We start from the raw sequence: 15,465 nt of genomic DNA on the forward strand, positions 1-15,465 counted from the left end.
CCGACGCTCTATCCACTGAGCCAAACCGGTTTTGGCACCATCCCTCTTTTTAATTTTTCCTAACCTAGTGAGTCAAAAGTGGTTTCTCACTGTTAAATTATTTTCATGTTTTTATTACTAGAGAGGGTTTATTAGATTAATTACTTTTCTATTGTGAATAACCCGCTCATATATCACAAATAAATATTTATCTAATTTAATGTATCTAAACACTAATATTCAAAGAATACACATTAAATTATTAAGAAGAGGAACCACTGTAGAAAAATGAGCTAGAGATATAAATAGGCTAAATTCAGAAACTGAAATGTGAACTCTCCTTAATTTCCATTTGATCATGATATGTTATCTTTTCGATACATTGCTGAATTTTTTGCTTTATACTTTGTAAATGTATATATTTATATATATTACATATATATAACTACATTTTATTATATATATTATATACTATTATATTATAAGATGTAATATTATTGTATTATCTATATATATAAAAGCCAAGCAACTGGAACAACGGAATGACTGGAATGACTAGATGAACTGTCACTATGATGCACACCATGGCGGCCAACCAGCCTGATAGGGGCCCCCATTGGTCCTTCCCAACTGTCCGTGGCCCCTCCCCCCCAACCAACCCCACCTCTGATCACCCTCCCCCCTCCCATTGGCCAGGCCCTGATTGGCCCCCATCGGGGCAAGCTGGCTGGACCTCACCCATGCACAAATTTGTGCACTGGGCCTCTAGTTATATAATGATTATATATTATCATATATTTGTTTTATATATACATATATATACAAAATCATTCTATAATTTATGGATTTTTCAAATTCATTGGGTTTTTATTTTTTTGTACAGATATTAATTTCAAACGTCAGATGAACTGGAATAAATCTGACAGAATGAAAATAATATTTTTGTGATATTCTGAAATATAATAACGATATACTAGTATATTCATGCAGAACTTTGTAACTTCCAATAGATTTTTGAAAAATTGCCCAAAGGGGTTTTTTTAAATGTCTGGATTAGCAAAAAGAATTTGTTTATAGATTTAAACTAAAAGAAAACTATGCTCTGTCATTATTGACTTCCACATTTGCAGCTCGAAGAAATTAGCCATTGCATATGATTTCAATCCCCTTTTATTTAATTATCAAATTTTTAAAAGCATGAATATGTTGGGATATATAGCTATGCCATAGTGAATATTGTGCAGTGTATCTCACTATCACTAATCAAAGACTAAAGCTCATTTCTAGAGGTTAATTATAAATTTTACACCTATAGTTAAGGTGTCAAAAACTGCCTTTTTCAGTCTTGAAAGTGAATTTTTTTCCCTAGGGTACATTGGTCAGTTTTGTCACTACAAAGACTGCTTTTCTTTTCATATTCTGTCATAGTTGAAGGAAAGATAAAATAGAAGATTAAAAATTAACTTTTAAGTTTCTGTAAACCTATGTCTCTTATTATTATTTTATGCTGCTTTGTTATAATACAGAAATTTTGATGACAGCCATGGATAAATATATGGATTCATAGAGAAGATATACAAGGAGCTAAAATCAGTAACACATCTAAATCTCTCCTCTTCAATTTATGCAATTCTATTGATTTATGGTAAACAGGTAGGTAACAGTGAAAAAATAATAAGCATATTTAATTTTCTGACAATGTAAAAGTTTTAGAGAAATACAATTCATGAAAGAGGGTGGGAATATATTCAAGAAAACAAAATTTTTAAATAAAAATATTTTAAAATATCAGTGAATTGTAGATTGTGAAAAATTGACTTACTGATAGAGAAACAAAATAGTAACATTATCTTGATACATTTCCAAACAATCTCTTTTGGGGAATATGCCTTTAAAATCATATTAAAATTTATATCTAGTATGTTTCAGTACAGAATAGTATTTTCTGAAGGTATGAATTTGTTTCTACCTGAAAATGTTAGTCTTCAGAAAAAAAGAATAATCCTGCAAGACTGTATTTCATAGTTATATCTATTCTTGGTGCCTATTTTCACATTTTTATCTTTGAGAAAATACTCGTTTACTAAGTAAGGTATAAACTGATATTTTGCTTAGGTAAAACTGTATTAATTTATAGAATTCACATTAGGGGAATTGTAAATATTTTTTTTTTCGTATTTCAAGAACAAGTTACCAGATTACATTTTTAAGGAACTTATTGCTGGATATTGAGCTCTGAAATATTCCAGTAAGAATTCTAAGTGGACGATGTTGAAATAAATATTTTAAAAACAATAACAGAATATGTATGTAGCCCTAGCCAGTTTAGCTCAGTGAACAGAGCATTGGTCTGCAGACTGAAGGATCCTGGGTTCAATTCTGGTCAAGGGCATATGCCCTGGTTACAGGTTCGATCCCCAGTTGGGGGTGTGCAGGAGGCAGCAGATCAATGATTCTCTCTCATTATTGATGTTCCTATCTCTCTCTCCCTCTTTTTTCCTCTTTGAAATATAAAGAATATGTATATAAAAATATTTGAAGATATTTTTAAATAGAAATTTAGTGTTACGAAAAGCATCTGTAGTATATATTTATTAAAACATAGTGTTTATTAAAATACTGAAACCTGGTATTGATTAAAATACTAGAATCATGTTTGGTATCTTTTTTGAAAAGGGCAATTATGTTATGGATAAGAACTTTAAAAATTTTCTCATTTAAGTTAATTAAAAAGTAAAATAGCCTACTATCTTTAACTATTAACATTTTATGAATTAAAAACATTTTAGTTAACACAAAAAAATAGGGGAAAAATCTCAAACTGAAGGAAACCTTGCAATATACAGACTTCGACCTATGCAAAATTCACTCCTGGCACTTTTTCATTTTAAGGAGACCAGTAAGAGCTTGGTCAAAACCTGATTTCAGACGAAGGCCTGACATTTAGCATCAGGGCTTTTTCTCCTCTTCTAATATAGCTCTCCGCTAATGGACCGTATTGAGGCATGTGCGCTTGAGAATCTCCAGGAAAGCGCTTCACTACTGCCTCTACTACTAGTGTCCCTCATCAAAGGCTCGGACTCCAGTTGAGTCAAAACTGTTAGTGTTGTTTCCCATAGCTGAGAATCCCCCAGGAGCCACTAAAGGCACAGAGCTGCTGTGCTTCTAGAGAGTGTGCAGAGAGGGCTGCTGCCATCGCCTGTGGAGTTGGGCTGTCCCTGCTGGGAGGCCAGATGTGTCAGCCGTATGTCAAAGTCAAGGGCCTGAGTGTTCTGTGCAGAAGAGAAACCCGTTCTCCAGCCTTGTGTTGTGCTCCAGAACTGGTCACAAAGTAGTTCTTCTCTGAATCCCAATTCTGAGAGAGAGAGAGAGAGAGAGAGAGAGAGAGAGAGAGAGACTGACTCATTTTTGTATTTTATTTTGCAGAATTTCTTTTCCTAGGACTTAAATAGAAATTCTTACATTCTAGACCAGAAGACATATCTGAGTAGCAAAAAATAATGTCTATTCTGACAACTAGGGCATTGCTGATTGTATTGAGCAATAGTTGCACTCTTTCTATTGTGTATCTTATTAAGACCAGTTCTTTTCCAGGTTCTCCCTCAAATAATCCTTTGGCATGATTACCTCACCATTTCTCCAGAAATGCATATATATATATATATATATTCTTTCTTAATGTTGAAAGCCCTGATTAATCATTTCTATCTATTAAGGCAGCTCCTACAAAAGATAGTTTGTGAATCAACTCCTATGTATCATTATCAAACAATCACTCTACTGCTTCACAATAGAAATTATTGTTGTAAATATTAGGATTTCCTATGAAAACATTGTATATATGTGGGTATTTTTTAATACTAATTCAACATCAAGGAAAATTGTATGGATTATAAAGCCCTCCAAGATGTAATGTGGTAGGCACTGTGGGAGAAATGTTATTACTGGATCTCATTATAACAAATGCCAAAATATCAGTGTTTTGTTTAAATAAAGGTCTTTTGGAAAAATAAGATAGTTACTCTATTTCTGTGAGACATTATATATACTGAGTGAAGAGTAGAGGTTCTGTCGTCAGACACTCTCTAGAGCAGCGGTTCTCAACCTGTGGGTCGCGACCCCTTTGGGGGTCGAATGACCCTTTCACAAGGGTCGCCTAAGACCATCGGAAAACACATATATAATTACATATTGTTTTTGTGATTAGCCACTATGCTTTAATTATGTTCAATTTGTAACAATGGAAATACATCCTGCATATCAGATATTTACATTATGATTCATAACAGTAGCAAAATTATAGTTATGAAGTAGCAATGACAATAATTTTATGGTTGGGGGTCACCACAACATGAGGAACTGTATTAAAGGGTCGCGGCATTAAGAAGGTTGAGAGCCACTGCTCTAGAGATAGGTTGAAATCCCAGCTCTCTTATTTGCTGGGTAGACATTCCAGCTCTATTATTGTGTTCTATAAACCTTTAGTAAGTTACTTCATTCTTCATTTCTTACCTGTCGAATGAGAATATTATTAGTTCTGTTTTCAGAGATCTGTTATGATGATTAAGTGCCTCAGTTTAAAAAAGATGCTTGGGCAAAGATTTAAAACACAGGGTGTGCTTGCTATGGGGGCCCTACCATTCTGACCTCATGTTTGTCCAACAGAGATGCCTCTGAAATTAGAAGTGGGATCTGCTATCATATTTAAGTTTTTCCCTTTGAGTGAAGAAATAAAAGTGTGCCAATTGTAATAGATCATATAAATGTCTTTTTGAGTTATCTTTTTATAAATACCCCTAATATTTTCTGACTCCTTTTTTCATCCAACTTTTCATCAAATGAATACCTCTTTCCACATTTTCTCATATAGTGAACATGTTGGGATTTTAGAAAGTTTGAAAAAAAACAACAGTGTTGGTAGATTTTTGTGTTTAAATGGTACATTGATTTGACCAAATGTAAATATAAATTAATATTTTATAATAACTAATTTATTTCAAAGTTTACCCTAAGCATTAATGTTTTAATAGAAACTTGAGGTTGCCCATAGGAATGAGAAATACTTAAATCTCTGGGAAGGTGTCTATTAGTTTCTAGTTCAAGTTTGACTCTATAATACTATAAGTTCATTAGTTGATCATGATATCATCCCTGTTTATATTCACTTGATGCTTTTCAAAAACCAGCATTGCCTTTTTGAAGGCAATCAAAAATTGATAAGAGAGGAACTGCCAAATTTTTTAGGACACACACATGGATTAAAATTCCAGTCCTTTAATCCTTCACTGCTTCCTTAGCAAAGGCCTCAGTTTGGCCATTTCTTTCTTTTCTTTTCTTTTTTTATTCTTAGTTTATTAATCTTCTCATGAAATATTTGCACATCACTATAAATAAAGTCACTGAAGAATCTTTACTCCTTCTTTTTGTCAGCACCAACATTGGCTTTTGCAGTCCCTCCTAACCTTCTCCATTCTGTTCTTGCATTCCTTTCTCTGTTTTCTTGAGGTCTTCTTATTGTATAAGCCATGTCTTGCAAGTCTGTGTTTGGGTGCATTTTTCTTTGCATAATCCAAGAAATCATAAATCATTGCAAAACCAGTTGTCTTGCCACCACCAAAATGGGTTCTGATTCCAAACACAAAGATATCATCTGGTGTGGTGTTATACATTTTGGCTAATTTTTCCCGAATTTCTTTCTTGGGTATTGTTGCCTTCCCAGGGTGAAGGACGTCAGTGACCATTTGTTTCTGTTTCTGTTGAAGTAGTCTGATGGTCATGAACTTCCTGGTCTGTATAGTTACTGTGTCATTCATGATGAAGGTTGATCTTCAAGTAGCCAGGGAGGAAAAGAGACCCAGTCTTTGCTGATCTTTTTTTTTTTTTTTTTTTTTTTTTTTTAGTTTTCATTACATTTGTGGGTTTTTTTGTGTTATTTTAAATTTAATTCATTGGGGTGACATTGTTTAATAAAATTATATAGATTTCAGGTATATAATTTTATAATACATCATCTGTATATTGTTTTGTGTGTTGGCCATTTTTTGTTAACCTATCCTCTCACAGAGTTCTCACACATTTTCATTTTATGACCTTATGCAATTGGATTGTATGTGTCACTTTTTACCTTACCCAGTCAAGCCATAAGCTACCAGGAAACATCTGAGTTACTCTGAATCCCTCATCTTACTTGAATTTTTATAAACAACCATCTATGCTTTTATCTTCTTTTACACTTGTGTTCTAAAAAATAGATTAATTTGGGATGTTAATACTTTATATCTTAAAATATATTATTTGTCCATATGTTGATATCAATAAAGATAATTTTTAACAATATTATATTTCATTTATACAGTGGCTTTCTCAGAAATTGAGAAGGTTGACTGTCATTTAAAGCTGCCTAAAATTTTTATTCTGACATTTTACTGGGTTGTATGGTAGGAGATAAAGAATTATTTTGACCAAAAGCCCAATTAGAAATTTCATTCTCTATACTTTCAGTTCCAGACCTAATGGAAAAATATTTGATTGCATTTCTCACATGAAGGCTAAAACTTTATTATGTATAAAATCTCTTGATATTATACCAGTTTAAACCTCAGATGTTGGATAGTTGAGAATTGATAATAATTGGGAATTGAAGATTTCCCGTGAGATCCATTGTTTATCCTAGAAAAATTCTGTTTCTCAGAGTGACCTATGGGAGGAAATGCAGAAAGGCTGTTTTAGAATTGCAAAGTCATGGCTACCACAGAGCAATGATTTCTATTTCAGATGGTTAGCCATTATCCAGCCTCCCATTGACATCTACCTTGCAATTGACAGGATTTCCCAATAGAAGAACCAGTGTGTTTGTTCTGTTCCTTCCACACATGACCTTCAGGAGAACTTTTGTACCTATTGAGTTTTGAACAATTTGGTGATTCTTTTTTCAAAGTTAGTACAACTTCCTTAGAAGCTACTTAGGGACTGGGAATCACTAGTAAAGTACTTCAAGCCTAAAGATAAAAGACCTCCTATGAGGGCAAACAATTATCTTTTCCAAACTAAGCCACCCAGTTTATAAAAGCCTCCACATCTATCAGTTGATTCGATCTATCTAAATTGAAGAGGTCATCTGAGGATAAAGAGTTTTCATTTTTTAATTTCTTGATGGTAAGGGAAAAAAATGAAAAGTTTTATTCCTTTATGTCTGTAGCCATTTATCTCAGTATAAATTAAATGGTTCCCATTGGAAGTAAATGAAAGAGTAAGATTTTTATCACAACTGTTTTAAAGTAGGATGATATTTTTGCCAGTGGAACTAGCAAAGAGATCTTAAACTCCTTACCCTTCGTGAAGAAATGTGAGCTTGCTTTCATTTCAATTGGCATTTTACTGAGCCGACTCTCTTCATTCTAAACTAGAGGTCGCAATTTGTTTTGAATTTGAGCTGGAAATAAGATAACAAATATTGCCTCGGGCTTTATGGGATGCCTTTTATCTCTGAATTAGATTTGACAGTCAGAAACTATTGCAAATCCTTTGTTATTTTGTTTTTAAGTCCTAAAAATCAAAAGCAATGCATATAGGCAAAGTACATTTAAAAGTTATCATTGTACCACAAGAGCTGTATGTGTATCTTTTTCTATATTATTCAATTTATATGGGAAATAAACAGAAATCCTTGTCTCCTAATTTTTAACAATCTTTGTTGTTATTGTTTTGCTGTTATAGGTTAACATTTTTAGTGCAGGGCAGGTAGAGGTTTAAACTTTAGTTTTATTAGAGAAAAAAAGTTTTATTGTTTTTTCCTTTTCTTGGAAAAATTCATGTTAATTATTCCTCTGCACCTGCCTAATGGGGCTGAAGTAATTCGATTGTCATATTGTTGTAGATTGTTGCTTTGTGTAATGTATCACCCCTGCTGTTCCATTAAAAAAAATTCTTTACTCTTCCATTATTCAGCAAGGCCTAATGATTATTCCAGCATTTGTACATGCTGCACTGTTGTTTTGTTTTTAATTGACTTCACTTTTTTAATTAAGCACATTGGTTTTAACACTGTTGTTGACAAACCTGGTTTTGTCATTATCAGCATTTACTCCCATACCTATTGACATTTTATTTAGATTCATTATAAATAATAGAGCAATATTATCTACTGGAGTTTATTACCTACTCTAACATTACTTTCTGTCACACATTATTGATATATAATGGTCTGCAGAATATTTTAAAGGACCACTTATTCTGTTTTAAGTATATTTTAAAATTGAATTATTAAATCTTTAGTGCCGATTAGAAATATAGATTATTTTCAAATGTGTAAGAATCTTTCAATGAAAAATACACATTTTATACCATCATTTACATATAATCACATGTAACAAGTACATGGAGAAATGTTTGTTCTTAGCGAGACATATAAAATTACAGTTTGTATAAATTTGATAAATTAACCATTTATGGTCATCTTTTTTGAAGAATTGTTTTATTTCTTTAAATTATTTTAAAATTTATTAAACATAAATTATTTTAAACTATTAACTGATTGTAGACAATAATGTTCTTTTAAGCATAATATAATACCCCAAAAGAAAATAATACTCTTGCAAAACACATTGAAATGCCTCCTTTTGAATGATATCTCAGTCATTTATCATAGCACAAGATGACAAAAAATGGACCATAGACAAGTCAAGCTTTATTTAGCTGAGATGTTAGAAATTGTTGAACTTAAAGGAAGAACTGGAAAGAGAACAAAATGATGGTAAATTTTAAGATGAATAAAGGTGTTTTTAAAACGATATGGTAATGTTTTATAGATTTCACATCCCTCTGAAGACAAATCTGGCTTGTAAAACTATAAATGGCATGTACATACCTTATTTTGGGAAGGGTGGGCATGAGAACTCTTATTTTCACTTTGCCATTTTTATTTTGTTTGTGGACATGAATGAATGACTGAATAGGAGGGTGAATGAATAGGGCACATGGGATTAGCCTGCCATTTGGTCATCTGAGGGACGGAGGACAAAGATTTCAAAGTGAGCCCTTCTGCCCTTGTTTGGTGCAGCTTCATTGCCGCAGTCCCGACTGTTGATGAGCCTGCTGTCTGGGATTTATGTTCAACCCCTCCTTATGCCTCCGTGTGCCTGACCCAGCTCTATTAGCATAACTTCCATTCCCAGTGACAACATGAATAAAAGATGACTGGTGTGACCTCAGAAAGTGCCAAGATAGTATTGATGTAATGAGCCCAATATCCACTGTTTTATGCATTGCCATACAATAGCAATCTCAATAAAAGGTTAAACAGCATTATAATGCATGCTTTTTTTTATGTATCTCTGACTCACTGACTTCACTTTTTCATTTATTGTTGCTCCTTTGAGGATAACCAATAATCAAAAAAAAAAAATCTTTTCATTTGTTTTGGTGAACTTAAAACAAAACAGGACAAACAGGCAAGGAAAGTTTTGCTTTCAGTCTTCTCAGTTTTAGAAAATAACTTTCCTTTTGGTTGGCATTGGCTTCTGTTCAACAGCAACTATTGTTGTTAATAGACTAGAGAAATGATTGCGTATTCTGACTTGAACATCCGAATTTAATTTTCAGAAATCTGTACTACCACTTCATCTTCCTGGCTCTCCACATTTTTTCTGATTATGAAAATCTGTAAAGTACAATCTTATCACCGTAAGCCCTTCAATACCAGACTTGCGTTGCATTTTCTCCTTTTCACTTTGCTAAGAGTTTAAATAGCTGTTGTATATGGACCCTTAGACACCAATCTCTGATTATCTTGCACTGAGAAGCCCATGAAGGCCTAGCTCTGTTGGTTGGGGTGTCCTCCCATCAAGAGCGTGTGAGTTTGATTCTCAGTTGGGGAATGTATGGAAGGCAGCTAATCAAAGATTGATGTTTCTCTCTCACTTTGATTATTTTTTCCCTCTCTCCCCCCGTTTCTCTCTCTCTCTAAAATCAATAAATATATTTGCAGGAGAGAATAAAAAAAGCAAATGACAAAAAATTGTAAATGTGCATAGAAAAATATTAAGGAATCCTTTCTTTTTGGAGCTTCTTGACCAAGAAAACCACCAGTCGTTTAAAGTTTTCATTATCCTTCTCCTTAGCTGTGTAAATAGGCAGGAAGTAAAAGAACGATGAGAACATAGCAGGCGCATGTCTAAAGTCTAAAGTAATATCACACCTTGCCAAGAACACCCTTTATTACATTTTTCTTTAGCAACAAAAATACAGCACACTAATATTCACCGTTTTAACAACAAAGTGAAAATGGTGTGCTTTTTATAACTGCTTTTTGATAGCAAATCACAGGTGATCTCATAATATTATTCTTTGATTTCTTGCAAGGTTTGTTACCTAAATGACCTGAAAATATGACAATATGTTAACAGCTAACACTCTGTACATCTTTGGGCCTTATAGGTAGATTAGAATTTATTTAGAAACAAGCAATTGCTGAAACATCGTACCACTTCAAACCTCGAGTTTACTGCTTGACATATCAGTTGTGTCATTTTGCATTTTGAAAGGGTGATGGTGAAGCAACAAACAGGATATAAATTTTTCAAATGTCTACCACATTGCCTTGATCATATCATTCTTATTGGGGCATTGGACATCTAGCACAACAGAAAATGATCAGATATGTTTTGACATGACATTATGCAGGCAGGCACCACTGTCAAAGATGGGAAATGGTCGTTTGGGTGTATCAAGATTTAAAGTTAATTAGACCACATTCATGGGGGCTTTGTCTTGGAAGAAAACAAACCACTTTTATTTTATATCTACAGCCTCTCTAAGATACTCAAGTATTGAGAAAAACAGAGTATTCCTTAGCCATCGAATACTCCTAGGTTTTTATTTAAGAAAATTCTAACAATGCTGCCTCATTTGTCTCCCTTCAATTTGACAGTGATTCCAACAAATGATAGTTTATGAAGTTTTTAGTAGGGGGAAAGTTGTTGAGAAATGGAGATTCTTCTAATCATTGATAAGGTGGCATTTGATGTTTAAAAGGTTCAGTAGAAAAGAGGATGTTACAGCCCACAGTGTGATATGGATTGCTACACCATTTAGCGAGGATACCTGATCAAGACTCAGTAGACATGAGCATAACCCTACAAAAGTCAACCTTGAGATTGCCAGGAAAAAAAAACAAAAATCTGGCTGCTCAAAAAAAAAAAAAAAAGAAGAAGAAGAAGAAGAAGCAGAGAAGCAGAAGCAGATGTCAGAGGCAAGCAGCTGTGGTCTGGGAAATTCGACAAAATTCCAATATTCAAATTGCTTCTCTGGGTAAAAACTGCTTGATAGCACAATTTCAGATTTGATCTGGACTGCCAGTGAGCCATCTGCCTAAAATGGAAGTAATCTGCTGACAGTGACACTATCGATGCAGGTAGGCATCAGCATCATTTGGTCAGAAAAGCACATGGCCAGGGTGTTTTCTGGAGATTATCAGGAAAGTATTATAGTAATTAACTCCAGTTTTTAGAATAGTGGTCACCAAAATAAAGATAAAAAAGTGTTTGTTCATTGTTTAAGAACTATCTGAAAAATACACACACGACACCACCAAAATCAAACCAACAATCTTCACCCTAATTGTAGGTTCAAAATGGAATATTCTGGGAGGAATGAAGATTGGGGGGACATATTGGGAAAATTACATTTCCAGCTCCAAGGAAAAGTGATGGTCAATCTGTGAAATCTGACCTTGTGAGAATGATAGCTTCACACAGTGGAATTAACAAGCAAATTGTTAAGCAAATTGTGAGCTTTAAAAATTCAGTAGCACAGGCAAAGGAATAAATCTCTAAAGAGTTACTGAATTCACTTTTCATTTTACCCAGCTATGTTTTGGGTAAAATAAACATATGTAGATGCTGAAAGGTTGCTCACAAATAGGTCAGCTTGAGGCAGAAGTCTTTCATAATTCAAGATACATCAGCCTTGGCAATAGCTGAGAATAAGAGCGAGTAATCAAAAGTGACCCAAACAATGACATCAGAGTTTCCAGATGGTATAAAAAAAAAAGTGATTTATGATTGCCCGTGCAGTAAATAAATCTAAAACAATAGGCGTGGATGGGGAAGCAGTCACAGCTGACCAGAAGAGCAGTTGTAATGCAACCCACAGAAAGCTTGGTGCCAGAAGTAATTGACATAGTCGTCAAATCAATTTCCGAGGGTGCAGACACTCAAGCACTCAATCTGATTCTGTATGCTGCACAACACTTGGATTATACAGCTGTCTCTAATTCAGAGAGCCTTCGCTCAATATGAATCCAACTCAAGGAACTGTCTATAAGTGAACAATAATAATTTAGGCTTCCTTGTGTGCAGGTTTACTTTTCCCAGTCAAATCACTCTCTTTTGGAATGATATGCAGTTCATATTAATTATTAACATTTAATTGATATTTTTTTTCTCATCCTGTATGACCAAACACAATGATATGCCTGAAATCCATGGTCCTTCCTCCCAGGACATGCACAGTATGATGTTCCTTACAGCGACTATGTTCTTTCCTTGAGCGCAAATGGGCAATGGCCACGTGGATGTGGATGGATGGATCAATTTTATTTTTTCAATTCAATGCGGTTCAAAGATAAGATTGCATAATCCTTTGATGCAAATAATTTTATTGGCATTCATTCATTTTTTATTTATCTCATGTACATAAAATGCCTGCAGCATACCAGATACTTGATCATATACGGGGATATTGAGGTACGACACAAATGCTCTGCCTTTAAAAAAACTCGCGGGCTTCATGAACTGTTGAGGTAGGTAAATAGATAGGTGGGAACTATAGTGAAAACACAAAGGGCAGAAGGTAGGCACAGAGGAAGCCCGGACCCAGCTGTAGGTGGGGTGCTATTGGGAGGGAGAGCAGTAGGGGAAGGATTTTGGAGATGCCAACACTGTCATTGAGATTTGAAGAATGAGAAAAACTTTGCCATGTTGAGAGAGGTTCAATGATATTCTAGGCCAGCTCAGTACCAAAAAGAACATGGCATTTTCAGGTAGCCACATGCTCTTCAGTGGTGGGGCTGACAGCAGTATGCAAGAAGGTAAACAATAAAGAGTAAGCAAAAAGGAAAGTAGACTAAAAGGAGGAAGAGGGAAAGAATGTATATTAATTTTAAAACACTAAGACAAAACAAGCTGGCCAATATGCTCTGGCATAGATGGAAAGAAGGTAATTCCATAGGGGCTACAGAGTCAACAGAATTTCTATTGCTGCAGAAGATCTTTGAGAGAACAGATTAGAAGATGATAAATCACACCATTAACAAGCTATTTGTTTGCTATTAATTTAACATTTTATCTTTAGAAATAGGGAAGATTGAAGGTTCAGGAGAAATATAAGTCGATTATAGGTGCAAACTGAGTCATTAGCAAATATGAAGATGAAAACAATGAATCAGGATATGACAAAAACTGGTAGTTTGAAAGAAGAAAGTTGTGAAGACAAAAGAATAATGATAGGAGTTGGTCACAAAATATATTTTGAGAAAAAAATAAAAAAGAATAATGAAGGAAATCACATAGCTCACAAAAATAAAAGGATTAAGACAGAGGAACCAAAAGTTACATTGAGAAGAAATTTAAAGTAGAAAAAAAAGGCCAACTATACATAGAATTCAACTTGAATGTTTAATAAAATTTATTTTAAATATCTTCATGAAACAATATCATCAATTGTAGAAAAATTAGAGAATAAAAATAATAGAACAGCCCTAACCAGTTTGGCTCAGTGGATAGAGTGTCGGCCTGCAGACTGAAGTCCTTCCGGTCAAGGGCATGTATCTTGTTTGTGGGCACATCCCCAGTAGGGAGTGTGCAGAAGGCAGCTGATCAATGTTTCCCTCTCATCAGTGTTTATAAATCTCTATCCCTCTCCCTTCCTCTCTGTAATAAAATCAATAAAATACATTTTAAAAAATATTAGAACATAGTATAAATACTTCTATTTCACTTATCTAAACAATCACAACTTGTATTTTGATGTACTTCCTTCCAGTCATTTTTCTCCAGACATTTTATATAATTTCTCCACACAATTTTATATAATTCTGCTCATAATGTAAGGAACTGTAGTTTCCTTTTTCTTCTAGTAGTTTAGAATAAATATTCACAATGTTGTATAATCAATCTTTATAAATGTTTCCTTTCAAGCACAATTTAATAACATTGAAAAATATCATAATGTTATGTCCTTGAGAAAAAATAATTTAGTTAATGGGTTATTTACAGATATCTGAGATTACCTGGCTGTTATATTTTAATTGAAGATTTTCATGGCTGCAGAAACAACTCCACTTTCAAAGTTTAAAAATATTTAAACATAACTTATGTAAGTTTTAATGAACAAATGAAATAAACATTAATTGTATGAATAGGTGTTTTCTGTTTGGTTTAGTAATTCAAATAGGAGGGGAAAAAATCTATGTTTTTGTGGTACATGCCATTGAATCAGCTCTGACTTCTGGGGTTCCTCTGAATGAATGGTGTCCACAATGTCCTGTCCTCAACAGCCCTGCTCAGCTCCTGTAGATTCAGGCCTACAGCTTCTTTTATGGAGTCAATCCACCTTGTATTTGGTCTTTCTCTTTTCCTCCTTCATTCTGTTCCCCGTCTCCCCGCCCCCCAGAATTATGTTTTTTTTTTCCAAAGAACCCTGGCTTCTCATGATGTGCCAGAATTCTGACAGCTTCAGTTTTGTCATCTTTGCCTCCAGTGACATTGGAGTCTTAATTTGCTCTAGGACTCACTTGTTTGTCTTTCTGACAGTCCAAGGTATCCATAGAGCTCTCCTCCAACACCACATTAGAAATGAATCAATTTTTTCCCTTCAGCCTTGTTCACTGTCCAACTTCCACATCCATGCATAGTAATCTATTTTCTCTTTCAATTTTATGAAGATGATTCAGAGGCAGATTGAAATCCATGGCCCACGTTATCTATATACATGATTTATGCTTGGCATCAGGGTGAAACAGGTGGGCCAAGAGGAATACATGGACCTCTCTTTATTAAGATAGAAATGTAAAAACACACAAGACAGATAGTGTTGAAAGCACTGATCCACCATTCTGTCTAATAAAACATCTGGGATCAGAATAGTCCTTTGGCATATCTCAGTGGCTATCAAATCCAAATATACTGACACTCTAGTGGATTAGGAATTTGAAATCTATGGTAGATACACTTGATCAAAGTAATCTTGTCTAGGTCCAAAATGAGTATCATTTATTATGATTGTGATAAACCATTGCCAAAATTAACTAAGTATTACCTTACAGTTTCTCTTATTTATATTATTATTATTATTATTATTTATGTTTATTGCAATATATCAGATTCCTCTTTATCTAGCATATAAAGTAATTTATCAGAGGAAGAGAATGACACCACTAGAATTTTTAAGAAGTGTGGATGAGATGATCTTCGAAAACCCCCAAAGAAG

General features: G+C 34.0%; 1 protein-coding gene across 1 annotated transcript; it reads right to left on the bottom strand.

The window, feature by feature from the left end:
- Positions 1 to 5,405: 5,405 nt before the first annotated feature.
- On the bottom strand, positions 5,406 to 5,792 carry LOC132219945 (small ribosomal subunit protein eS24-like). The gene has a single exon (XM_059672716.1). It carries the CDS (start codon positions 5,790 to 5,792, stop codon positions 5,406 to 5,408), a length of 387 nt encoding a protein of 128 aa, XP_059528699.1.
- Between the last annotated feature and the right edge of the window lie 9,673 nt (positions 5,793 to 15,465).

This window comes from Myotis daubentonii, chromosome 17 (assembly GCF_963259705.1).
Source record: "Myotis daubentonii chromosome 17, mMyoDau2.1, whole genome shotgun sequence".
Lineage (NCBI taxonomy): Eukaryota > Metazoa > Chordata > Mammalia > Chiroptera > Vespertilionidae > Myotis > Myotis daubentonii.